Here is a 27,720-nt window from a genome sequence, read left to right as displayed (position 1 = left end):
AGCAGATGTGTCTCTGGTTCAGGAACCGCGCCGTGAGCCAGTACTCCAGGTTCTTATGGTCCATGCGGACCTGCACCGTGTGTTTGGCTCCGATGAGGAAGTGCCGCCGCGCCTTGAAGGCTGCATGAATGGCCAGCAACTCCCTGTCCCAGATGGTGTAGTTCTGCTCCGACTTGCTGAGTTTCCTGGAGTAGAAAGCACACGGCCTCCAGTCCCCTTGCAGATCTTGCTACAACAGGACCGCCCCCACGGCTCTGTCCGAGGCGTCCGTTTCAACCCTCATTGGTTTGCTGGGGTTTACGTGTAGCAGCTGCTCTTCGGACGCGAAGAGACGCTTGAGTTTCTGAAAGGACCGCTCCGCCTGGTCCGTCCAGACGAACTTCTTCTTGGAGCTGAGGGTGTCCATGATGGCCGCCGTCTCCATCGCGAATCCCTTGATAAACTTGTGATAGAAGTTGGCGAAGCCGACGAACTTCTGGACCTCCTTCCGATTGCGTGGGCTCTTCCAGTCCAACACCGAGCGGACCTTGGCGCTGTCCATGGCGAGTCCCTTGTCGGACAGCTTGTAGCCCAGGAAATCCACCTCCGTCATGTCAAACTGGCACTTCTCCAGTTTGGCGTAAAGTCTGTGCTCCCGTAGTCTCTGCAGAACTTCCTTGACGTCCCTCTCGTGAGTCTCCTGCGATTCCGAGATCAGAATGTCGTCCAGGAAGCAGACGCACTTCTTGTAGAGGAGTCCCGCTAACACGTGGTGCATGAAGGCTTGGAAACAGTGGGAGCCATTTTGCAAGCCAAACGGCATAACTCTGTATTCATAGGTGCCTAAAGGCGTAAACATGGCCGTCTTTCACTCGTCGCCCTCCCGCATGCGTATAAGGTTGTACGCCCCTCGCAGATCCAACTTGGTGAAGATGCGTCCCTTCCGCACCGTCGCAAGCAGGTCGTCGATCTTGGGCATGGGGAATGCCGTGGGCTTCGTCCTCAAATTTATGACCCGGTAATCAACTACAAGCCTCTTTTGGGGCGTGCCTTTTTTCTTCACGAAAAACATGGGACTGCCCCCCACTGCTTTGGATTCTTGGATGAATCCCCGCTTCAAGTTGTGATCTATGAACTCCCTGAGTTCTTGCAGTTCGTCTTCAGACATGGAATACAGTTTTCCAGTCGGCAGCGTCGCCCCCGGCAGGAGGTCAATCTTGCAGTCGTAGGGCCTGTGGGGAGGCAGCTTGTCCACATCCTTCTCGCAGAAGACCTCCAAAAACGCCTTGTACTTGTCGGGCACCGCTTGCAGCATGCCCAAGTGTAGCTGTGGTTCATCCTCTCGCCCCTCATCTTCCTGGCTGGTCAGGATGCAGTGTTCTGCGCAGTAGGAGGAGCAGAAGGTCAATTGACGCTGGTACCATGCTAATGCCGGGCTGTGCCTGTCCAGCCAACTCATGCCCAATACTATGGGCGTGTCCGACAGGTGGGTGACATTGAAGCTGATGACTTCGCGGTGATTTCCAATTTGCATCACCATTGGCGGTGTTTGCTGTACCACCTGTCCTCCCAGTAGCTCTCTACCATCGACCGTGACGACGTTCAGGGGCATTGTGGCTGGTAAGAGCGCTATGCGATGTTGCTTGATGAAATCCACTCCTATAAAGTCTGCATTACTACCACAGTCAATGGTAATAGGGACTTCCATGGTGAGTCCATTGGGGAGCTGTAGTGATGCGGTGAGTTGCACCACTGGTTTGGGCGGGAGGGGGTCTGTGGGCTGTAAAATCCCTGGGGACTGCTTCACTGACTCGCCTGGCTGGGCCCCAGTGCCTCTGTCTCCAGCCAGACTCCGTCGTTTCCCTGCAGCTGTTCCCCCTGCTGAGCTGCTCCTTTTACTGTTGCTGAGGCTGCAGTGTGCCTTTGGAGCCTCTGGGGACACTCTTTGGCCATGTGCTGAGCACTGTCGCAGATGTAGCACTTCCTGTTCCCTCTAGGAGCCTTCGCCTTGACTGCTCCTGGTGTTTGGGCTCTGGTTGCTGTCTGAGCCCTGGCACCACCTATCTCCATCGGCTCTTCTCCTCCCCCCAGTGGAGGCGTGGACTGCGCGCGCGCTGTCTCTCTAGGTAGGAAAGGAGTTGTTCTGGCTGGTGTGCTTTTCATACGTCCCTCATCCCTCCTCCAAGGGTGTTCTTCCAGGCGCACCCCTATTGCCAGCGCTTTTTGGACGACTTCTGAGGTGTTGTTGGGTCTCTCCCCCCTCGCCAGCTCATCTTTCACGGCCCCATTTAGCCCCTCCCAGAACAGATCTCTGACTGCAGCTGAGTTCTTGTCCCAGCCCTGCGCATTTACTAACGTAAAAAAGCGGGAGTGATATTGTCTCACAGTGGCTTTGCCCTGTTTCAATCCATGCATTTCCCTCCTGGCAACGTCCACATCCACTATAGATTTAAAACAAGCGTCCATAGCCTTAATAAAGGCATCTGAATTTTGGAGGGCGGGATCATTGTCGCGCCAAAGATTGCGCAGCCACGCTTTAGCTTCCCTGTGCAGGTGAGTTATTATGAAGCCTACTTTCTCCTCCTCATCTCTAAAGTCTTTCCGAAGCAAATTGAGCGCGAACACTATGTCTGCTCTGAAGTTAGGATACTGCTGCAGGTTCCCGTCGAAATGGGATACGATGCTGCCCCCCCTTTTCCCGAGGCCAACTCCCTCTGGCTTAGGTCCTGGCAGTCCCTCCTTGCCCAAACGTTCCCACCTGGTCTGCAGATCCTGGCAGAGCGCTAGTGCTTCTTCCTCCCTCTTCCTGGATGCTCCTATCTCCATGGAAAGCCTCGTGACTGCGTCTTGCAGCTGTTTTACTTTCTCCTCTGTAGTCATCTTTGCCAATCTTCGTGAGCTCGCAAAACACCGAGTTTTTGCCCCCCCCGCTGCACCCACTCACGCTGCGAGGGTTAATTTTCTTACGGAGACGGAGCTTACTGTCAGAGCTGCCCAAGGTCCCAGCTCACAGAGGACCAACGCCAGATCGCTGTTATATACAAAAGTCTGTATTGAAGTTCAGTCTCTAATTCAAAGCCGTGGCGCGCAGCTCTACGTCTTAAACCCTAGACCGCCGAAGCTCCGTCTGAATCTCCTCCCCTCTGACACCAGTTTAAGACTCTAGCCCTGCTCCACCTCTTCCTCTGCTCTCTCCTCCTCTGGGTCCTCCTGTCCACTGGGGCATTCCCCTTTCTGGACTCTTCTGACGCTGAGTCCCCTGACTCCTCCCCCTGCCTCCGGCGGGCTTTAGGACCTGGTTCCCAATCCGGGTTCTCTGCTGTCCCGCGCGCCTGTACATTTGAACTTGGCGCTCGCGCCCAGCCAGTGACCTTCCTCCTGACCGTTACACTGCTTCTGTCACTGCTTCCCTCTTCCGGGAGGCTAGCTGGACCTGACTTCCCCTCCGTTCCCTGACTCTCCAATGGAGGCGTGGTCAGCCCTGACTCATCTTCTCTCCCTGCTGGTGGAGACTCTGGCCCCGATACCTGGGACTCTTCCCCCCCACTACGCTCTGGTGGGGAAGCTGGTCCTGATCTCCAACTGCTGCTCTGGGAGTCCCCGCTGGCCCCTTGCTTCTGGAGTGTCCCCCTTGGGACCCCCCTTGCCCTGGCCATCGGCCCCTTCTGTGAATCTTCCGATTCGCTGGAGAGGCTCATGGAATCTCTCGGGCCACTGTCATCTTCTCCTACGCTGCCCTCAGATTCTTCCCCTTCGCTCTCCATTTCCTCTCTTCCCTGTGCCTCTGCTCCTGAGCCCCTGACAAATATGGATATTGAGAAGCTGAAACATGTGCAAAGGAAGGTGATTTATGTATTTATTTAATTTGTATACTACCCAACTCAGTGGTGCCAACTTGAATAAAATATTGGTGGGGGGCCAGGTAAGGCCTGCCTTGCACAATCACATGACGCATGCAGGTCATTGGAATGGCAATGCCTATCAACTGGGGGGTGTTAGATAATTAAGCTTAATTGGTTTACGACCCCAATTAAGCTGCAGTTTACAGCGGTCCGGCACGCTCCTCAGCCAAGCTGCGCCTATCTGCGTCTCTCCGGTTTCGCCTTGCAGAGTAAAACAGAGCGGAACAACTGTTGCTTCAAATCCATGCAAACACACGAAGCGTTAGTGTGCTTATTTATCAGTCCTTTATTGCAGCAGAATATTTACAACTCAGCATTTCTCAGATAGACTCTCCCGGGCTTCTAGCACTCATGGCTAATGGCTGCTGTCTCTCTCGAAGACACAGAGACAAGTAAGGAAAAAGCTCCTCCCACCTTCCAAAACTGACATCAGAATGTGAGGCGTCACTCAGAACATCTTAACCCTGTAAGTTCTGAATCCCCACACCCCCTCTTGCCTTGCATTCTGACGAGACCTGTGGATGTACCTTTGCAGACCTCTGTGAGATCAATCCCTTCCCCAATGCCTTGCGCCCTCTCCTGGCGTTTCTGTCAGGCATCTGTGGAACATCCTCACAACTCTCAGATTCGCACTGTGCGAAACTTACCCACGCACCTGTGGCTTGATACCTTTCAGGTGGAATACCCTTCGTTGTGCGACTGGACCGCCTGGGCACAAATTCAGGTGTTTCCTCTGACTCACTGTGGCCAGCAGGTGTGTCCTCTGCATCCCGGGATTCCCCCTCTGACTTAAAGCGTCTTCGAATCCTCTGCATTACGCTAACAGGAGAACTAGGCTCACTCTTGGGCTCTCTTTTTACAACTTGTGGAGATGCCCCATCCTGTTCCTGACTTTGGTCAGTGAGCTGATCGTCATCAGCAGACTCAGCCTCTCCTTCCTCCTCATCAGAACCTTCCTGCTCTGAATCAGAAAGACATTCTGAAAGAACATCATGTCTGGCAGGAGTCTTTGACCTTTCATCCTGCTCATAGAATTCAGCGTGTTTACTGATCAGCAGCTTACTCTGATCACCTGATGGGTACGCAAACCTCCATGCTTTAGAAACCGGCTCATACCCACAGAAGATCATTTTCTGGAACTTGGGTTCACCTGGCCCTCGCAAAGCCTTAGGCACCGGCACAGATGCAATTGACCCAAAAGAACGCAGAAAGTGAATCTGGGGTTTCCTGCCGTGCAACATAAAATGAGGTGTGTCACCTACCACTGAATTGTAGATCTGATTCCAGGTGAAGCTCACATACTTAATTGCCTCCATCCAAAAACTTGGAGGTAACCCAGAGTCAGCATCACCTGTGCAGCCTTAACCAGAGCCTCACTCCTGAGCTCTGCCACTCCCCTCTGTTGAGGAGAAGTCACTTTGTGACGTATCCCTTTCTGTTGAAAGAACTTCTGCAAAGCAGACCCAGTAAACTTCGCACCTCTGTCACTAGTGACTGCTTGCACTTTGGTGGAGAACCTTAGTTCCACCTCCTCAATCCAACTTTTAATCAGCTGTGCTGCATCTTCCTTGGATTTGAGAGCATGAGTCCAGGAGTTCTGCGAAAAACTATCCTGCATCGTCAGCAGAAACCTGGCCCCTCCCAGACTTGGTTCCTTCATGGGACCCAACAGATCTATGTGCACAAGTTCAAAAGGTTTTGTGGTTACCCTCTCCACCTTTGGGTAACTGCACCCTTTTACCTTTGCCTGTCTGCAAGTCTCACAATTTATAGCACTTCCACATTCAGGAATTTTACAGCCTTTGGTGCATTCAGGTAGCACCTGTAGTTCTTCAAGAGAACTATGAGCTGTCTTCTTGTGCCAAACACATGCACATGAAACATGAGTGGGAACTGTAGCACGCAGGGCTTGTGCTCTCTCAACCTTCCCCTCACCCTCCAGAGGCGTTTTAAGAATGAAGAGATCATTCTGCCCCTTTTTAACTTTGACTAGCTGCTTCCCTCCTTTGTAGATTGTACAAGCATCATTCTCAAAAGAAAACTTAAACCCCTTTTTTAACAAATAAGGGACAGATAAAAGACAGTGATGCATCCCTGGTACAGTGCAAACCTCCAACTCCTCCTGCAAAACAGAAAGAAAGATTTTTGCAACATTAGTTACATTTCTTTTTTCCCCATCTGCAAACAGAACAGTTTTCCCAGCTGGAATTGCCTTGCAATTCCACATCTCGACAGCAGGGGTCTCTGGAATCAAGTTGCGGTTCGCTGCTGAGTCGATTACAAAGCAGAGCTCAGTGTCTCTCTCAGAGCTGTCCTCAAACATTGCCATAGCAACAAAAGTCTCGCTGCCACCTCCCTCTGGGCGTCTGCAGCAGTTCTCTCTGGTTGCCACGTCAACCAACTCCCCCTTGTTCAGGACCTTGTCAGCTTCAGTAGAAGCAACTTCCTCTGTTGCCTTGGAGACCGGACTGGTCTCTGCTTTCCCACGCAACTCTTTGGGGCTTATCTGGACATTTCTTCAGCTTCACTCAGCTCTGTAGCTGCTCCAGCCGCTTTCTGTGGCTGTACTGCTTCCCAAAGGTTTGTCCCCACGAGAAGAATTTCTACGTGGAAGCTCCACTGCAACCAGCCTTCACGCGTCAGCTTTTCACATGGTAGCTTAAGCTTAAAGCCATGCTTCTGGAACTGTGCCATCTTCTCCCCCAGTGCCCCAGCTTACTCACGTAGCAGTAGCCTCCGGCACCTGTCTTTGGAGAAGCGATTCTCAGCTGCTCTCAGCTCTCAGCTCCTCTGCCTCAGAATGCAGACCTCCGCTTTCGGTAGCGACCTCCAGCTGACCCAGCTGACTTCAAAGCAACAGCTTTTATGGCGGTAATTAGGTCCATAACCTGTTAGATAATTAAGCTTAATTGGTTTACAACCCCAATTAAGCTGCAGTTTACAGCGGTCCGGCACGCTCCTCAGCCAAGCTGCGCCGATCTGCGTCTCTCCGGTTTCGCCTTGCAGAGTAAAACAGAGCGGAACAACTGTTGCTTCAAATCCATGCAAACACACGAAGCGTTAGTGTGCTTATTTATCAGTCCTTTATTGCAGCAGAATATTTACAACTCAGCATTTCTCAGATAAACTCTCCCGGACTTCTAGCACTCATGGCTAATGGCTGCTGTCTCTCTCGAAGACACAGAGACAAGTAAGGAAAAAGCTCCTCCCACCTTCCAAAACTGACGTCAGAATGTGAGGCATCACTCAGAACATCTTAACCCTGTAAGTTCTGAATCCCAACAGGGGGGTGCCCCCCTCAAATATATCATAGGGGGGCAAAAACCCCTCAGCCTCTAAAAGTCGACTCCTGTTCCCACATGTCTCAGGACTGTTACAACATAAAAAGATAATATAAAAACACATAATATACATCTGTAACCCGCCTCACTACCACATTTTAAAAGGGCATTAGATGTCAATTAGGCAAAGGCCTGGTTAACAAGGTGCGGATTTGCCTGGCTCCTAAAGCTGGATAATGGTTTTTCCAACCGTTGCATGAATTCTCTGATGGGAAGTGAGATTGGCGCTCTGACTGAAGCTCTTTCCACATTCCCTACACTGATAGGGTTTCTCCCCTGTATGAATTCTCTGATGGGAAGTGAGACTGGAGCTGTGACTGAAGCTTTTTCCACATTCCATGCACTGATAGGGTTTCTCCCCTGTATGAATTCTTTGATGGGAAGTGAGATAGGAGCTCATACTGAAGCTCTTTCCACATTCCATGCACTGATAGGGTTTCTCCTCTGTATGAATTCTCTGATGGGAAGTGAGAGAGGAGCTCTGACTGAAGCTCTTTCCACATTCCATGCACTGATAGGGTTTCTCCTCTGTATGAATTCTCTGATGGGAAGTGAGATGGAAACTGTGACTGAAGCTCTTTCCACATTCCACGCACTGATATGGTTTCTCCCCTGTATGAATTCTCCGATGGGACGTGAGATTGTAGCTCATACTAAAGCTCTTTCCACATTCCACACACTGATAGGGTTTCTCTCCTGAATGAATTCTCTGATGGGAAGTGAGAGAGGAGTTCTGACTGAAACTCTTTCCACATTCCATGCACTGATAGGGTTTCTCCCCGGTATGAATTCTCTGATGGGAAGTGAGAGAGGAGTTCTGACTGAAGGTCTTTCCACATTCCAAGCACTGATAGGGTTTCTCTCCTGAATGAATTCTCCAATGGGAAGTGAGATTGTGGCTGTAAATGAAGCTCTTTCCACATTCCACACACTGATAGGGTTTCTCTCCTGAATGAATTCTCTGATGGGAAGTGAGAGAGGAGTTCTGACTGAAGCTCTTTCCACATTCCACACACTGATAGGGTTTCTCCCCTGTATGAATTCTCTGATGGCAAGTGAGACTTTGGCTGTAACTGAAGCTCTTTCCACATTCCCCACACTGATAGGGTTTCTCCCCTGTATGAATTCTCTGATGCTTAGTGAGACTGGAGCTCTGACTGAAGCTCGTTCCACATTCCATGCACTGATAGGGTTTCTTTCCAATGATAATTCTTTGTTGGGAAGTGGAATGGGAGCTCTGACTGCAGCTCGCTCCATACTCCAAATTTTTGCGTGGCTTCTCCTCTCTGGGGGTTTTGTCATGTTCATCCTTGTTCTTGTTTTCCAATTTATCAAAATCTGCAATGGAGACAAAAAAGGGATTAGAGCCTCAGGAACAAATCAAGAAGAACTGAAGGGAGTAGTGGCCAAAATTGTGGAAGCCTTTTGGGAAAAAAGTATATTTCAGATGTTTGATGGCTCGTAACATGACTTTGTTTAGAGTAATACCACAAAATTATGTATCAATGGAAAGATAATTTAATGAAGAATGCAATTATCTGTATTCTATCAAAAGTCATAGCGGAATAACCAGAAAAAGGAAGCACAACTTGCTTAGCTTGACTTTTGTCAGTGTGTTATGTTATACTGCGGAAAGTTGATATAAAATTTACAGATTGTATATTATTAAGAGAGAATTACATGAAAATGATGTATAGATGGTATATCACACCTGTGAAAATGGCAAAGATGTTTAAGAAAGAAAATAAGAGATGCTGGAGATGTCAAGAAAAGGAAAGAACATTTTATCATATGTGGTGGGAATGCAAATGCATTAAAAATATTGGGAAATGATATATAATGAACTGAAAAAAATGTTTAAAATGAGCTTTGGTAAACATCCTGAAGCCTTTCTGTTAGGTATCTCAAATCAAGAGCTGCCAAAAGAAAAATGGACATTATTTATGTATGCTACAACAGCGGCAAATATCTTGACTACAAAACTGGAAGATGGAAGAAATACTATCAAAAGAACAATGGTAAGAAAAACTGGTGAATTACGAGAGAAGGACAAAAAGGATTTTTAAAGAGTTTGGGAACCATTTACAGGTTATTTGCAGAAACAACAACTGGCAGGGTCTGAATAAACGTTCACAACTTTATTATATTAACAGAAATTTTAGCAAAATGATAAGGGAATTTACTTTTACATAAAGCAGGACACAATAAATAAAACTAAATAACTCAGTAGAGGGGGAGTTGAGGGAAGTCCGGAGGACGGGAGGGAGAACATTTGTATATAACATGATGATTGAGATATTTTTATTTGTTATAAAATTCAATAAATATTCATTTTTTAAAAAGAAGATTGAGGAAAACTTAACCAAAGCTGGCCTTTCTATATTTGTGAAGAGGTATAAGATGACTTCCGGGTTGGCGCCAGCGGTAATGGCGGACTCCCTCTGACTCGGAGGGACCACCTCTGCGGGAATCGGGTCTGTACCGCTATGGTGAAGCGGGGATCCTCTAAAAATCACAGGCGGGTGAAGCCTGTGAGCGTGGGACTCGGCGGGCACCCTTTGCACCCCCCAATTCGTAAGGAAACCCGATCGCGGGCTCCAGAGCGAAGCAGGGCAAGTGGCACGGTGCTGTGAGTCAACTGCTTCTTCCACGGAGCGAAGCCGCACAGCCGTTACCGGAGAGCGCTGACTTTTTCCTGTGACAATTCGACTACAAAAGCAACTACCCGTGAGTAGGATAAATTGAAAAAATGAAGCAAAAAAAGGGTTTAATTTAGCAACGAAGCGGGGAGGCATAAACAGGAAGTCCGCCTTCCGTTTCTTGTAAATAGACTAAAGCAAAGAAGCTGCAAGCTAAAGCCTTGGAAGTTGATTGGGAAGGGCTAAAATTCCAATATCAAAATAAGTGAATTCCCCCCCTTGGTTGCAGGAGAGGAGGGGGAAGAGGTTTGAACTATATTTGTCTGCAAGAGAGAGGGAAGGAAATTAAAATCTACTGCTCAAAACCTGGGAACGGGCTGCCAATGGACAATAAGACTGCCGCATTGTGAAATGCACTGTTTGTGAATAGAATACTTTTTTGACAGCTAGCTTTGCAAGGGAGATACATTGTTTCTGGCTGTCTCCTCCTGATCTTAGAAGTAAGAGAAAAGTAACTGAAATTGAAATCATCTTTTATTTTGTGAAATGGGGGCTTAAAAAGTGCTACTTTTTAATGCAATAAGTACTGACTGTTACAGTGTCCCCCTAGAGGAAGTTTTTGAAATTGTTACAACAATTGGGCCAGGGGAATTTTCCTCTTCAAAACAAATTGTGGCCGTGGGATTGACCTTGGGTATTCAGCTAAAGTGTTATGGCAGATGGAAAAGAAAAAGCAGATTTTTTTAAAAGAATATTTATTAAAGTTTCCAATAGTAATACAATAAAAAGAAAAAATAACAAAAATAGAAAAATAGAAATAATTAAAAAACACATAAAATTTCCATTACTTAGTTTTCATTAACTTATTTCCTAGACCTCCTCATATCTCCCTTTTTTGTATTCCAATTCAAATTGTTAATTCAACAAATCCTTATCAATAAATTTTAACCTATTTCTAATTTTAAAATGCTGTATCTTTACATTCTCTCTTTCATCAATTCATTTTTAATTATTCCTTTCATATCTTTTTACCAAAACCACATTAATTTCTTTTTCAAACATCTTATCAACAAAATTCTTAATTAAGACATTTCCCTAAGGTCGAAAGAAAATTCCCTTCCACGGATTTCCCAACTCTCCTAAAAGCAAAACAAAAAGGTAAAACAAAAAGACAACTTATAATATATACACTTTAAATTCCCGTTTTTCATTCCACCCATGCCCCTTTCCCGGTTTCAGTCCCCAACAAGTCTCAAAGAAGAAGAAAACAAACAAACCATCAACCCGGAGATCTTATATGCGAGGCTCTTAATTCTCTCTCATAGCTCCTCTGCCAGTCTTTTTGATAGTCTTTAATATTAAGAGCCAAATCTCGGGGAGACACGCGCCCAGCAGTATCCACCTTCCTTCCAGCTAGGCCTGCATACTTAAAAATAAAGCCTATAGGGTATTCCACATCTTGTTTCATTCTCCATTCAGTTCCAAATGTCCCCATAGCTCCAACTTCCACCTGAATCAAATTTGTAATCCAAGGGTCGTATGCTCTCCATATAAGAGGATCTCTCCATCTTTCATTTTCTAATTCAGGCCAGGCTTCCATCTTCAAATATTTGCTTCTCCTTGTTGCCGTCATATCAGGCCTCAAACTGCGGCTCGCCTTTTGCATCTGCAGGGCTACGGCTCCCCCTTTTTTCTCTTCAAGATCAACGTTCTTCTTTTTCTCCACTTTCTCTGTTTGTTCAGTTGAATGGAATTCCTGTGCCGAGGTCTTATCAAGTTCATTCCTGGCACTAACTCGTGAACCCAAAGTTATAACATTTGTAGTCAAAACATCTATTTGGTCTTGCAGCTTTCCCAAGAGTAAGAAAGTCCTGTTCAGTTCAGACTGGATTTCCTTTCCGACTGCCATTCTTAAGCGTTTCAAGGTCAAAAAACAATTTATCAGCTGGCTTTTTTAACGCAATGTCCCAAAGCTCCCTCTAGGGGGGTTTAAGTTTCTTTTTATTCCTTTTAGTACAAAACCAAAAGTTCCATACGTTAAATTGTAACAGTCCTTCCTTCTTTTAAAGCATAAACTTGTAACAAATGTAGACAGAAGAAACAAAGTCCTCTTTTTGTATCTTGACAGCTACCTTGACAGCTGTCAAATTGTTCAATTGCTCATCAACCGACTCTCACAGACCGCTCCCGGGTCCGGGGGGAAGGGTGGTATCAATTCTCAAATTTAGTTCTTCTCCTGCAGGTTCCCCTGCTTCCACATAAAATTTCTTATTATCTCAATCAGTAGAATTAAGATCTTTAACATAGAGTAAGACTCTCCACAACCTTAGTTTAAAGTTCTTTGCTTTAGATTATTTACAAAAAGGGGAGGCAGACTTCCTGGTTGGACCTTCCCCGATCAGCCAAATTTATTAATATTTTAGAAAACCAATTTCCGTACTACTCACGGGTTATTGTTTTAAAGTCCAAATTGTCCCAGGAAAAAGGCAGTGCTCTCCGGCAACGGCTGTGCGGCTTCTCTCCACGGAAGTAGCGGTTGACTCTCAGCACCGCGCCGCTTCCCCCTCTTCACTTCAGAGCCCGTTTATGGGTTCCTTAGCGAGTTGGGGGGGGGCGCTAAAGGTGCCCGCCGAGTCCCATGATCGCAGGCTTCATCTGCCTGTGATTTTTGAAGGGTCCCCGCTTCGCCGTAGCGGAAAAAGACCCGTTTCCCGCGGAGCTATTCCCTCCAGTTCAGAGGGAGTCCGCCATTGCCGGTGGCGCCACCCCGGAAGTCCAAGAGAGCTGGAATACTAATGGTCTTAACTCCCCTCAGAAAAGGAAAAGAGTCTTTCATTTATTAAAAAAGGAACAATTGGACTTGATCTGTCTACAGGAAACACATGTGATTAGGTTACACAGAAAAGTATTAATCAATAAAAGACTGGGTCAAGAGTTTATTTCATCGGACAAAGTCAAAAAAAGAGTAGTGATCTATGCAAAGGAGAGCCTATCACCAAAATTTATATTTAAAGATGACCAAGGAAGATTTGTGGCTATTGAAATTCAACTACAAGGAGAGAAACTCTTGATAGTAGGAGTTTATGCACCAAATGAGGGGAAATCAGATTTTTTTTTAAAGTTGCATGAGACTTTGATGGACTATTTGGATTACAATGTGATCATGATGGGGGATATGAATGGAGTGGTATCTACAAACATGGACAAGGCACAGAGACAGGTAGTCACTAAGGATGGCAGACTACCAATAACTTTTTTTTGAGATGACTGACAATTTGGATTTAGTTGACATTTGGAGAACAAAGAACCCCTTGGGTAGAGAGGGAACTTTTTTTCTCTGAAGCCAAAATGACATGGACAAGAATTGACAAATTTGGGTAACTAGAGGACTGGCTCCAAAGACAAGAAAAGTGGAAATCTGTTGGCGGAAATGACTGGCAGAATCCGAGACCAGGGAGAAGAGTCGGTGGAAGAAGACTGGAAGAAATTTAAAGACTATTTACAGAAATATTGCAAAATTAATGAATGTTAGAATGATGTTGGATTGAAATTAAGTGGTTTCTAGCTGTAATGGTATAAAAGAATATGAAAAAAAATGGTTTTTTAACAGGCAAAAATTTAATGCTATAATAATTTAAGATTAAAGATCAGGATAAAATAAGGAGGGAAAGGAATTGCTGAACTAATAAATTGAACTGGAATACAAAAAAGGGAGGTATGAGGATGTCCGGGAAACAAGTAAATGATAGATAAGTGATGAAAAGATTGAATTGTTTTTAACTATTTTTATTTTGTATTTTTTCTTTTTTCTTTTTCATTTTGTAATATTGTAAAAACCTTAATAAATATTTATAAAAATAAAAAAAGTGGAAATTTGCCCTAAAACTTGCTCCGACCATAATGCTGTAAAGATGGAGATGAAACTAACACCAATTGGCTCTTTCAGATGGAGGATGAATGACACCTTGTTTAGGGACGAAGAAGTGATTAAGAAGGCCCAAAAAACCTTGAGAGACTATTTTGAGATAAATATGAATACTACTGTTGAAAAAAGAGTAATCTGGGATGCAAGTAAAGCGGTCATGAGAGGGTTCCTGATACAACAGAATGCAATAAAGAAGAGAACTCAAAACGAGAAGAAAGACAAAATTTTGGAGAAAATAAAGGAAGGTGAGAAGAAACTGAGAGCAAAACCAAAGTTGCAAGAGATTTTGAGAGAAATAAAGTTATATCAAGTACAATATATAAAAATGATGAAGCAGGAAATAGAATGGAAAATTAAACAGATGAGACAAAAGACATTTGAGTCGGCTAATAAATGTGGGAAATTGCTGGCCTGGCAAATAAAAAAAGACAAAAACTCAACACTATCAAAAATTTGGAAGTGGAAGGAAAGAATGTACAGAACCCAGTGGAGATTAGAAATTGTTTCCAGAGGTACTTTAAGCAACTATATACACAAGGGCCACAGAAAGAAATTGACATAGATCGATTTTTGAAAATAAAAGGACTACAAAAAATCTCTCAAGAAAACAAGCTAATGTTGAATTATAAAATAACTGAACAGGAGGTAGAAGGTGCCATCCAGAATATGCAATTGGGTAAATCTCCAGGGCCGGACGGCTTAACTTCAAGATACTATAGATCTTTGAAAAGTTGGATAATACAACCACTAAAGGAAGTTTGCAATGAAATTTTGGAAGGGAAAAAAGCACCAGAGTCGTGGAAGGAAGCTTACATTACACTTATACCGAAAACTGAGTCTGAGAAGACACAGCTTAAGAATTACCGCCCCATATCTGCTTAATGTGGATTATAAAATTTTCGCAGATATTTTGGCTAAAAGATTAAAAAAAGTACTAGTGGAAGAGATACATAAAGATCAAGCAGGCTTTCTCCCGGGCAGACACTTGTCTGATAATACGAGAAACATAATTAACATTTTAGAGAAATTACAAGTGAATATTAACACCAAGGCTGTTTTGATATTTGTGGACGCAGAGAAAGCCTTTGACAATATTTCCTGGAGTTTTATGAAGAACCTACAGGGGATGGGGGGTTGGTCAAGGTTTTGGAAATGGTATAAGTGCAATATACTCTGAACAAAAGGCTAAACTAATTGTTAATAATGTGTTGACAGAGGAATTTAAGATAGAGAAAGGGACACGACAAGGTTGCCCAATTTCCCCATTTCTTTTTATATCGGTCCTGGAGGTCCTGTTAAATATGATTAGAAGGGACCAATTGGTTAAGTCGGAGCCAAACAGTACAAATTGAAAGCATTTGCAGATGACTTAGTATTGACATTACAGGAGCCAGAATCTAGTACTAAAAGAGTATTGGAACTGATTCAAGAATTTGGTCAGGCCGCAGGATTTAAGTTGAGTAAGTTAAAAACCAAGGTTTTAGAGAAAAATCTAACAGTGATTGAGAGAGAGAGGTTTCAGAGGGAGACAGGTTTAACTTTGGTTAAGAAAGTGAAATACCTGGGGGTTAATATGACTGCTAAGAAGGTGAATTTATTTAAATATAACTATGAAAAATGCTGGACGGAAGTGAAAAAAGATTTACAAATTTGAAGCTTTCATTGCTAGGCCGTATTGCTGCGATAAAAATGAATGTATTGCCAACAATGTTGTTTTTGTTTCAAACTTTGCAAATTTTGGATAAAAGGGACTGTTTCAAGAAGTGGCAGAGAGATATTTCTAGATTTGTCTGGCAGGGCAAGAAGCCCAGAATAAAACTTAAAATACTAACGGATGCAAAAGAAAGAGGTGGATTTGCCCTGCCAGACCTCAAACTTTATTATGAATCAGCCACATTTTGCTGGCTGAGAGAATGGCTGCTTCTTGAAAACACAGCCATTTTGGATTTAGAAGGTTTTAATAATGTATTTGGGTGGCATGCATATTTGTGGTATGATAAGGTCAAAGCACATAAAGCATTTAAAAATCAGGACTTCCGGGTCATTGCCAACGATTAATGGCGGATTCCCTCTGAGCTTCAGATTGGGATCGGGTCTTACCGCTGCGGCAAAGCGGGGACCCTTTAAAAATCTCAGGCGGAGGAAGCCTGCCAACGTGGGGACTCGGCGGGCACCATTTGCGCTCCCCCAAGTTGCAAAGGAGCCCCAAAAGGTGGCCGGTCCAGAGGTGGTCTTGCAATCACCATATCGCTTAAAATGAGCGCTAAACTCTCGCTAGTTCAGACTTTTCCTCCTTTTGCCTTTACAGGTCTGATTTCAAGCGAAAAATTCTCCCTATTAATCACCAATGTTTATCTTCCTCCAGGTGGTCTTATATCGGACCTCCATTATAGATGGGATTCTCTGGAAGATCATTTATTGGCACGCTATGTTATGTACCCTAATATTCCATCGATAATGGGTGGTGACTTTAATGCACGTACGGCCACCAATTGGGATGGGATAATCAAGGGCAAGTGGTGGGTACCACCCCCCTACCCAAAATCTGATTTAATCTCTTTTACATCAAGAAGATCTAAGGACATCAGAGTGAATGAGGCGGGAGTCCTTTATCAATTGGCCATTCGTATGAATTAATAATAATAATAATAATAATAATAATAATAATAATAATAATAATTTATTATTTATTATTTATACCCCGCCCATCTGGCCGAGTTTCCCCAGCCACTCTGGGCGGCTCCCAATCAGTGTTAAAAACAGTACAGCATTACATATTAAAAACTTCCCTAAACAGGGCTGCCTTAAGATGTCTTCTGAATGTCAGATAATTCTTTATCTCTTTGACATCTGATGGGAGGGCGTTCCACAGGGTGGCTGTCACTACTGAGAAGGCCCTCTGTCTGGTTCCCTGTAGCCTCACTTCCCGCAATGAGGGAACCGCCAGAAGGCCCTCGGCGCTGGATCTCAGTGTCCCGGCTGAACGATGGGGGTGGAGACGCTCCTTCAGGTCTACTGGACCAAGGCCATTTAGGGCTTTAAAGGTCAGCACCAACACTTTGAATTGTGCTTGGAAACATACTGGGAGCCAATGCAGATCTCTCAGAACCGGTGTTATGTGGTCCCGGCGGCCGCTCCCAGTCACCAGTCTAGCTGCCGCATTCTGGATTAATTGCAGTTTCCGGGTCACCTTCAAAGGTAGCCCCACGTAGAGCGCGTTGCAGTAGTCCAAGCGGGAGATAACTAGAGCATGCACCACTCTGGCGAGACAGTCCGCGGGGAGGTAGGGTCTTAGCCTGCGTACCAGGTGGAGCTGGTAGACAGCTGCCCTGGACACAGAGTTAACCTGCGCCTCCATGGACAGCGGTGAGTCCAAAATGATTCCCAGGCTGTGCACCTGGTCCTTCAGGGGCACAGTTACCCCATTCAGGACCAGGGAATCCTCCACACCTGCCCGCCTCCTGTCCCCCAAAAACAGTACTTCTGTCTTGTCAGGATTCAACCTCAATCTGTTAGCCGCCATCCAACCTCCAACCGCCTCCAGGCACTCACACAGGACCTTCACCGCCTTCACTGGTTCTGATTTAAAGGAGAGGTAGAGCTGGGTGTCATCTGCATACTGATGAACACCCAGTCCAAACATTTTGAATGGCAATTGCCCTCCGGACATGCCAGGAGAATTCACTCATTTGGGCACAACACCAAATAGTGTCCTAGACTATCTTCTAGTTTCAGAAGACCTATTCTCAAACTTCTTTTATTTTAAAGTAGACAATGTACAATCCAGTGAATCCAGTGACCACCTACCTCTAGTGGCCAAGCTAACGCTTGACTGGCACCCGGTTAGCGGTTCACACCCAATTCATGTAGGTTTAAATGCCGCAGCTCAAGTAAGAAGCATTAAATGGTCTATGAAACAGGCCCAAAAATACGCAGAATTCTTCCAGAGGAATTTCTCCGAACCCCTTATTGTTTCAGTGGCGGAGTTGTCTGAACCAAATAGGATATTGGAGTGGTTCTCCCACCTCTCTGTAGATTTAACTAGCTTCTTTACGATGCCGACTCACCTGGTTAACCGAGATCAACCCAGGTTCGGTGCACCTTGGTTTGATTCCAAATGTAAGCAAGCTAGACTCTCTCTCTGTTGTATCTACAACAGATATAAATCTTCTGGAGCTGAAACTCTTCCTCCAGAGTACTTGCAGGCCAAAATTGCTTACAAACAGGCACAGAAGTCAGCCAAGCACGAGTGGCAGCTAAGACGTTGGCAAGCACTGATTGCTGCCTCTAAGCTTCGCAGCTCTCGTGGTTCTTGGAATTTAATCAACAAAAGATTGAGGAAATACCCATTGACGGTTATACCAGCTCCGACATGGGAACAATTTCTAAGAAAATATTTCTCCCAGACAGTTATCTCTAACATTCATTCTGATACAGTGGTGCCTCGCAAGACAAAATTAATTCGTTCCGCAAGTTTTTTCGTCTTGCGAGTTTTTCGTCTTGTGAAGCACGGTTTCCCATAGGAATGCATTGAAAATCAATCAATGCGTTCCTATGGAAACCGCCTTCAGACCAGGTCCGGGGACAGTCTGTCCCCCGACCTCTTCTGAAGGCTGGGGGGGGACAAGGGCTTTTCTTCCCACCCCCAGCATTTTAAAAGCCCCCGGGAAGGCAGGCGGGGGGGGAGCAAGGACATTTGCCCCCCGCCAGCCTTCAGAAGAGGTCCAGGACCTCTTCTGAAGGCCGGCGGGGGGCGAAAGTCTTTCCTCCCCCCCTGCCTGCCTTCAAAAGCCGTCCGGGATAGCGGGAAGCGCTTCCCTGCTATCCCGGACCACTTTTAAAATGCTGGCGGTGGGGAGCAAAGCCTTTCGGCCCCCGCCGGCCTTCCTGGACCTCTTCTGAAGGCTGGGGGGGGGAAATGCTTTGCTCCCCACCGCCAGCATTTAAAAGAGGTCCCCGGAGATTTCCCTATGGGCTTTCTTCTTGCGAAGCAAGCCCATAGGGAAATTCGTCTTGCGAAGCAACTCGCAAACGGAAAACCCTTTCGTCTTGCGGGTTTTCCGTCTTGCGATGCATTTGTCTTGCGGGGCACCACTGTACTCTTTCATGTCACTTGCCCATATGGCCAGATACTGACCCGGAGGAAATAGTTGATTTAATTGCTAAACTGAAAACTGATAAAGCCCCAGGGCCCGATCTGATCCCGGCGGAAGCTATTAAACAACACCCAGCATGGTGGGCCAAAATTCTTGCAAAAATCTTTGATGCAATCAGTACCACGGGCCAGATACCTAGATCATGGAAGGAGTCCATCATAATTTCTATATATATAAAAGGACCACCAGAGGACCCAGGAAACTATCGTAATATCAGTTTATTATCAATCATCAGAAAAATCTATACTCGCTTCCTGCTAACCAGACTAACCCAATGGGCCGAAGATTCCAATCTGATAGGCCATGAACAGGCCGGGTTTAGACCAAATCGTGCTTCTATTGACCATGCTATAATTCTATATCATTTGGCGCGGAAGTATTCTTCCCCCACTCATGGTCTTCTATGTGCCGCTTTTATAGACCTGAAGGCGGCTTTTGACAGTATCTCTAGAGAGCTGCTATGGGAAAAATTGGCAAAGTGGGGCATAGATAAAAGGCTGTTGTGGCTTATGATCAAATTACATGAAGGGACGGCCGCTAGGGTGAGGTTAACACCTGAGGGCGATCTCACAAACTCTGTACCAATAAATAAGGGGGTACGACAAGGGTGCATTCTTGCCCCCTATCTCTTTAACCTCTATATTAGTGACATGAGAACGCCCCTAGCTGAGGCCCAAACCACCATTCATGCACCCAGGCTTGCAGACTATCGCTGCCCCTTATTATTGTACGCTGACGATACGGTGATCCTCTCTTATTCTCGAATCGGTTTGAGGAGGGCCTTTAAGATCTTCGCGTTATATTGCCAAAGAAACTTACTTACTATTAACCATTCCAAATCTAAAGTCCTAATTTTTTTCCAGGAGTCGTAAATTGTATAGGTGGGAACTCGAGGGGAAGCCAATTGAACAAGTCTACAAATTTCAGTATCTAGGAATTTACTTCCAGTATAATATGGGATGGAAAGCGCATATCACATACTTACAAAATAAGGACAAAGCCCTTATCTACGCTCTATTACGCTTTTTCTTTACAGAGGGGGCTATGCATGTTCCATCTGCCTTAAAGGTTTATAGTGCAAAAGTGGTTGCAACTATGGCCTATGTGGTCCCTTTATGGGGCGCTTTTGTAAACCTCATGCCTCTGGTGACATTGCAAAATCTTTTTCTCAGACGCCTTTTGAAACTACCCTCCTGTGTAAGCAACTCGGCTATTCCCTTAGAACCTAAGACCCCCTCCCTAGAGAACCTGATGTGGAGACATGCCTTTAATTACTGGCTGTCCCTTTGGCATAAATTGCCCAATTACCATCTTATTCAGTGCCTTTGGAGAGATGAATTTACCAGCCACAAAAATCCATTCCAAACTGTTGTCTTATGGAATCTCTTCTTCCGATATACTAAATTTAGATCTAATTACAGCAAAAAAGGTCATCAAACAAAGATTGGAGGAGGTTGACTTGCAACATAATCTTACTACAGGTGGAGGTACATGTTCCCCGATAAATCAGGGCATTACATTTATGTCCCAGATACCTCGATATCTGTCTACCTTATCGGTTGCGTCGCATAGATTCGCTTTTGTTAGAGCCAGATTTAATGTGTTCCCCTCAAATGTGCTGAGCAATAGATTTTCTAACGGTAAAACCTCTGTTTTATGCGCATGTGACAACAAATCAATAAATCCCTTTATCATATCTTGTTTAATTGTCCTTTATATATTGTTCCCCGATCAAGGACTCTGAGTTCAATCATTTTGGAAACTGTTGCTAAACCACCTGAATTACATCTAGCCTATCTACTCCAGGACATTGACTCTTATAGAACATTACAGGTTGCAAGATTCCTGAATTCAGTTCTTTCATATAAAAGACTTCATGGAATGCTGCATGACTATTAAAAATCTAGTAAACTCTATCCACCATCTTTATATTCAAGGCCACAATATGGTACATCTAGAGATTGTATGTAACGTGAAGGAGATTATGCGTTGAAATATTTTAGTTGATATTTTAGAATGTAAAATGCTATTTTATTTATTGATTGGTTTTATCTTGTGGGCTTATAGCCGAATAAAGTATTATCTATCTATCTTTCTTTCTTTCTTTTTTACTCTTTTTCTTATTATTGTAATATTTTTTTGAAACTTTAATAAATATCTTCTTATTTTTATTTTTTTTTTAAAGGAGACTCCCATGGACTGCAAGATCAAACCTATCCATTCCAAAGGAAATCAGCCCTGAGTGCTCACTGGAAGGACAGATCCTGAAGCTGTGGCTCCAATGCTTTGCCTACCTCATGAGAAGAGAAGACTCCCTGGAAAAGAGCCTGATGTTGGAAAAGATGGAAGGCACAAGGAGAAGGGGGCGACAGAGGACGAGATGGTTGGACAGTGTTCTCGAGGCTACAGACATGAGTCTCACCAAACTGCGGGAGGCAGTGGAAGACAGGAGGGCCTGGCATGCTCGGGTCCAGGGGGTCATGAAGAGGCGGACACGACTAAACAACAACATAAGGAGACTCAGTCACTACAAAATCAGACTGGTAAAGGCAGGAAAAGGTGCACAACAGCAAGTGACAATCAAAGAATGGAGAGACTGTGCCTGCATGACAGAAGAAAATCATCTGGGTGTTTACAAGATGGCATGGGGCAATGGAAGGTGAAGTTGAGTGCAAGGACTGGTCTAAATGCTAGAATTCCAAGGGAAAAGCCATTATCTCTCAAGCCAAGGTGGAAAAGATTAAACTGGGCTAAAACCCATGGTAACTGGACAGCGGAACAATGGGACAGTGTTATTTGGAGTGATGAGACCCTAATCTCCTTGCATGGTAGTGAGGGCATGAAATACGCGAGGAGGAGAATCGGAGAAGATTTACATCCTACTTGCATTACACCGACCGTGAAACACCCAGACAGTGTGAGGATCTGGGGTTGTATGACAGCAAAAGGTGGGGGCAGAATTTGTGTCATTAAGGGGAACGTCAATGCCCCCAAATACATAAATCAAATAACTAGCCTGAACGGAAGCGTTCTGAATGTGAAATCATATTCCACTGCTGGAATGGCCTGGAATAGCCCAAGTGAAATGAGGGGATGAGGGACCAACTCCCTTCTCTTGCCATTGCCTTCCGTTAAGAGTTTGGGTGTAATCCTTGACGCCTCCCTTTCCATGGAGGCACAGGTTACAGCAACAGCCAAGGCGACATTTTCCCACCTTCGCTGCATCAAGCAGTTGCTCCCTTACCTTTCCTGCCCCGACCTGGCCACAGTGATCCATGCGACGGTTATCTCCAGGCTTGACTGCTGTAATTCGCTCTACGCGGGGCTGCCCTTGAAGCTGTCCCAGAAACTCCAGCGGGTGCAGAATGCTGCAGTGAGGCTCCTCACGGGGTCTCTGCCGTGGGAGCATATTCACCCAGTGCTTTTCCAGCTGCACTGGCTCCCGGTGGAGTACAGGGTCAGATTTAAGGTGCTGCTTTTGACCTTTCAAGCCCTTCACGGCCTAGGACCCTCTCAACACTGGCTCCGGCCTGGTGGAACGCTCTGTCTCATGAGACCAGGGTCCTGCAGGATCTGATTTCTTTCCGCAGGGCCTGTAAGACAGAGTTGTTCCACCTGGCCTTTGGCTTAGAATCAGTTTGATTCCCTCCCCCTCTTTCTTTTTCCTTTCTCCTCCCATGAAGAGGCTGCATCCTGATGTTTTAATGTTGTATCTTAATCTTTTAAATTGTTTTATAATCAACTTGTTTTTATTACTGGTTGTTAGCCACCCTGAGCCTGGTCTTGGCTGCGGAGGCCAGGGTATAAACAAAATTTTATTATTATTATTATTATTAATTCCATCTTGGTTTCACATTATCACAGCTGCAGAACTAAAAAACTTGCTTCACTCCATGGGAAGGTGTTGTAAGGCCGGAATTAAACCTAAAGGTTACCAAAGTCACTATTAAATGACATGGTGAGAATTTCTGTATATCTCCCTTTTTCTATGTGTTTCACATTTCTTTTTTATGACTGCTGTTCTAATAAATACTCCTTCATAAAAGTTATTGCATTGCATTCTTCATCAAATTATCTTTCCTATGGTATCACTCCGAAAAAGTGGTGCTATGAGCCATCAAACCTCGGAAACACACTTTTTAAAAAGTTTCCACGATTTAGCCACTAGCTGTTCATTTAAAGTTAAAGGTTTTTTTGTATGGGATCAGATGGTTATTATTAATGTTTCATGTGTATGTATGTGTTGGAAGCCACCCAGAGTGGCTGGGGCAACCCAGTCAGATGGGCAGGGGGTAAATAAAAATTACTACTATTATTATCACTGCTACTAATACCGGAGATTCAATCAGCCTGGCTCTTCTCTGGGACGGATTTTGTTTGGCCCAGTCATGGCATCCCCTCCATCGCCAATGTCAGGCGTATCTTGGGTCAACCCAAGAAAACAAAAACAGAAAACCTGACAGAAGCTACTTATCTTTCCTAACAATTCTGAAGCTGACATTTAAAATGGCCTGGGCAGTTCAGACCAGCCCAACCGTGGTATAAAGAGGCAGAACAGGAGGAAGATGGTTCTCAGAAAAGAACTGTAATTTACTGTTTATTATGGGGGTGTCAGGTTCCCAGGTGTTGTAGGTGTCAGGATCTTTATCTCACCAGCTGGTCAGCAAGTAGCACTATGGTTGTTTATATCATGTGAGTGTCTGAGAGCGTGAGACAGGGAGTCTCGGTACTGTTGAGTACTGCGACAGAAGTCACTTTCACTTTTGTGTGAGATGTTGTTCTGTACTGCTGCTGAGAGAGAGAGAGCGGACATGCTGGTGGGTTCTCTGTATATATGGACTGTAAATAAAGTAGTTTATAGCTACTGATTGTCTTTTTCTTCTGCAATGAGATGCCAGAAGACGAGCGTACTCCTCTCAGGAGGGAGGGGTCTCTCTGGACTGAGGAAGATTTACAGCCAGAGAGAGACCACCGGAGAGACACCCCAGTGTCTTGGGAAGGTGGTGGCCTTCCTGGGCGTTTTTCCAACAGTAGGGGGCGCTGTTGAGCTCTGTGAAAATATGTGAGGTTTGTCACATAGAGGTATTTTTTGAATTTCCAGGCAGATAGGACGATCCCACAGGGAGCCTTACCAAGAGAGGCCACGATCCCACGATTCTCCTCCATGACGTCCTTATGCAGAGCTCTCTGGTCAGGATCCAGCAACGCCCACTCCTCGTCCGTGAAACGAACAGCAACATCTTCAAAGCACACTGGACCCTAAAAGAAAAAGGGAAATGTCGTCCTCTGAGACAGCAGAAATATGATCTGCTACACAATGCTCTGTGGTTTCCTTCCTCTTAATTGCTGCGCTATTTCTTTTTATATATATATTTTTTAATTTTAACTAATAAATTATAAAATGTACCACAAAACTTATCCCTCATACAATCTTTCTGAACTTCCATCAGCACCTCTGATGATCCACCATTTTCACCACTTCTTATGCATTTCTTAACTTTATATTGCCTTTACATCTCTTAACAAATCATCCTCCCCCTTCTCCATTTTTTCCATACTTCTAATAATACTTCTCACAAAACTTCTTGCAACCCTACAAACGTCGTCTGCTCTTCACAATTACTTTTTATATAGTCCGTAAATTTACTCCAGTCTTCTGTGGATTTCTGGCCTCGACGGTTTTGAACCCTTCCTGTTAGTTTATCTAATTCTGCTGCGTTATTTCAGTAGGATTGCTTTGCTGCACATTTTAATTATGGGTAGCTATTTTAATGCTTAAATTCAATTATTTTATTCTGCTTTTAATTACGGGTATTTGTCTTTGTGCAAATAGGTGGTACTCCAGCTTATGTTTTCCATGTTATTCTGCCTACGCAGGGATTCCAGTTTCCCCGATGGAAGGATCCACTTTCTCCTCTCCTCGTGAGGAGTTCTGGGGAGGTTCCCTTCCAATGCCCTAGAGCCAAATTCAAGGGGTTCCTGGGGGCATGGAGAGGGGGAGGAGTGGGGGGCAGGCCCCATTTCGCAGCGGATGGGGCTGGCTAGGTGAATCCTGGACATTATTTGTTCTCGTCTGTCCGATGCTTAGAAGCCTATTTTAGCATTCAGTGATGAATATAGAAATACAAGAAGCCTAGTTTGGATGGCCATCTGTCTTGGAGGATCTAGCTGAGACTCCTGCAATGCAGGGGGCGGGACTAGATGACCCTTGGGGTCCCTTTCAACTCTAGGATCCCATAAAAACTGCAACTAGAGATGAATCCTACTGGCGACATTCAGAAGGCTGGTGTCACAGAGTTATCTGGGCAGGAAATCCCACAGTTCACAGCTGGAGTTTACTCTTTATCAGCAAGAACACGATATTCACAATCTTGGCTGAGTTTCAGGCGTAATGAGCAGCTCATTCCCGGAGGGTCTGTCACTTTGCATTTCTTAGTGCAGAAAGTATGGATCTGATATTGATATTTCCTATAAAGGAGTACGACAAGGCTGTATATTGTCTCCCTGCTTATTTAACTTATATGCAGAATTCATCATGCGAAAGGCTGGACTGGATGAATCCCTCACCGGAATTAAGATTGCCGGAAGAAATATCAACAATCTCAGATATGCAGATGACAAAACATTGATGGCAGAAAGTGAGGAGGAATTAAAGAACCTTTTAATGAGGGTGAAAGAGGAGAGTGCAAAATATGGTTTGAAGCTCAACATCAAAAAACAAAGATCATGGCCACTGGGCCCATCACCTCCTGGCAAATAGAAGGGGAAGAAATGGAGGCAGTGAGAGATTTTACTTTCTTGGGCTCCATGATCACTGCAGATGGTGACAGCAGTCATGAAATTAAAAGGCGCCTGCTTCTTCGGAAAAAAGCAATGACAAACCTAGACAGCACTTAAAAAGCAGAGACATCACCTTACCAACAAAGGTCCGTATAGTTAAACCTATGATTTTCCCAGTAGTGATGTATGGAAGTGAGAGCTGGAACATAAAGAAGGCTGATCGCCGAAGAACGGATGCTTTTGAATTATGGTGCTGGAGGAGACTCTTGAGAGTCCCATGGACTGCAAGAAGATCCAACTTCTCCATTCTGAAGGAAATCAGCCTTGAGTGCTCACTAGAAGGACAGATCCTGAAGCTGAGTCTCCAATACTTTGGCCACCTCATGAGAAGAGAAGACTCCCTGGAAAAGACCCTGATGTTGGGAAAGATGGAGGGCACAAGGAGAAGGGGATGACAGAGGACGAGATGGTGGGACAGTGTTCTCGAAGCTACCAGCATGAGTCTGACCAAACTGCGGAAGGTAGTGGAAGACAGGAGGGCCTGGCGTGCTCTGGTCCAGGGGGTCACGAAGAGGCGGACACGACTAAACGACTAAACAAAAACAACAATACTAATTCATTCAAGAGGGTTCCGGAAGCTTCTCTGCGTAAAAGAAACAAGCAGAAGGTTCCTGATGTTTGGGTTATTCCTTCAGAGAAGCTGAGTACAGCTGGGTTAAAGTGGTTCTGTTATGTCTTCTGTCAAGGTCATGCTGACTATAAGAAGAGGCCAGAAGGAGCCTGGGTTTCTCTCTCTCTCTCTCTCTCTCTCTCTCTTCCTTCTGGTGTTCTGTACATAGTATGCTGAGTGTTAAGGTTTAAATTTATTATAAGTTGTGGGAAATTTCAGTTAAGTCTGCTGCAACTGGATTTCTTATGGACAGGGCCAATCCTGAACGTTTTGGATGTGGGACCATTATGCTCATTTGCCTTCAGTAGCAGTAAAGCTCTGCTGGATGAAATACAATTGCCTCTGGTCTATTTTGGGGAATACTGCAACGTCTTTACAATTTCACTCTGCTAACTATACATTGTAGTTCTGCTCTGGATCAATATTGAGTAGAATTTTAAGACAGTGTCTTCCTCCACAAAAGCAGTTGCCAAGAGTGAAGGCCCCCAACTCCCCACAGCTTTCCAAGCCCCCTCCTCTCTGGGGTTTCTGGCAAGCGATTGAACAGTGCGCCAGTGTGCAGCCTGCCTTTGCTCCTCCATTCTCAGACATCTCCTGGCTCTGAGAGACAAGCAGGGAGGGTGGCTTCTGGCAGAAGGAGAGGGAGCCCCCGCTGACTCCTCCTTCTCCTGACTCACCTCTGACTCTCGACCTCCCTCCTCCCACTCGTCTCCTTCCTCTTCTGCCTCCGATTCTGCACTGTATTCAGCCATAGAGTCTCCCAGCTCACTAAGCCCTGTTGCCCCTTCAGCTTCTGACACCTCCTCTTCCCAGGCTTCTCCCTCTTCTCCATCTGACCGCTCATCCTTCCTCCACCTCCACTCCTTGGGCTGAGACATCTTCCCTTCCTGGTTCCCTGGCTGCTTCCTCCCACCATTCCTCTGTGCCCAACCAGTCCATGACATTGCTCCATCCCTCGGCCTCTGTCCCCACAAGGCAGCTTCCCCTGACCTGATCTGGTTCCACAGCCACTCCTTCCCTTCTGCCCCCATGAAAAGATGGACCAGGAGGTTTTGCCGGCATCGTTCTGTCACCTGCAAGAGAAAAAAGGTAAGCAGGATGCCAGGAGTGCCTGCTTCTCTCACAGGTGAAGCAGGGCATCTCTAACTACAGATGGGCCTTTCAGAAAGCCTTACCTGCTGAGAACATTTGGACGTTTGTGCCCATTTCATGTTAGTTGTGCAAAACTATTTCTCCCTTCCTTTGGACCCTTGTTCCCAACTGTTCCCCCCCCCCAAAAAAAAGAACCCTCAGATGAGTTGGAAAACCTACAGAACAAGACCAAATGG

At 45.3% G+C, this 27,720-nt stretch overlaps 1 protein-coding gene across 2 annotated transcripts in view; it reads right to left on the bottom strand.

Annotated features, from left to right (window-relative positions):
* Positions 1-4,156: 4,156 nt before the first annotated feature.
* The window catches only part of LOC307214789 (uncharacterized protein), a 91,619-nt gene continuing 68,055 nt past the window's right edge, over positions 4,157-27,720 (bottom strand). The window contains exons 3-5 of one of the 2 annotated variants that reach the window (XM_079973795.1): positions 27,383-27,465; positions 24,075-24,201; positions 4,157-8,560 (exon numbers count right to left, since the gene is read on the bottom strand). In XM_079973795.1, the coding sequence (XP_079829921.1) occupies positions 7,386-8,560; positions 24,075-24,201; positions 27,383-27,465 (1,385 nt within the window). In that variant the 3' untranslated portion in view covers positions 4,157-7,385. The remainder of the gene's footprint in view (positions 8,561-24,074; positions 24,202-27,382; positions 27,466-27,720) is intronic. The other variant, XM_079973796.1, reaches the window with a different exon arrangement.

The sequence above is a fragment of the Podarcis cretensis genome, assembly GCF_951804945.1.
Source record: "Podarcis cretensis genome assembly, chromosome: 4".
Classification (NCBI taxonomy): Eukaryota; Metazoa; Chordata; class Lepidosauria; order Squamata; family Lacertidae; genus Podarcis; species Podarcis cretensis.
Note: the sequence above shows the minus strand (reverse complement) of the source record. Positions and strands in the feature narration are given on the sequence as shown.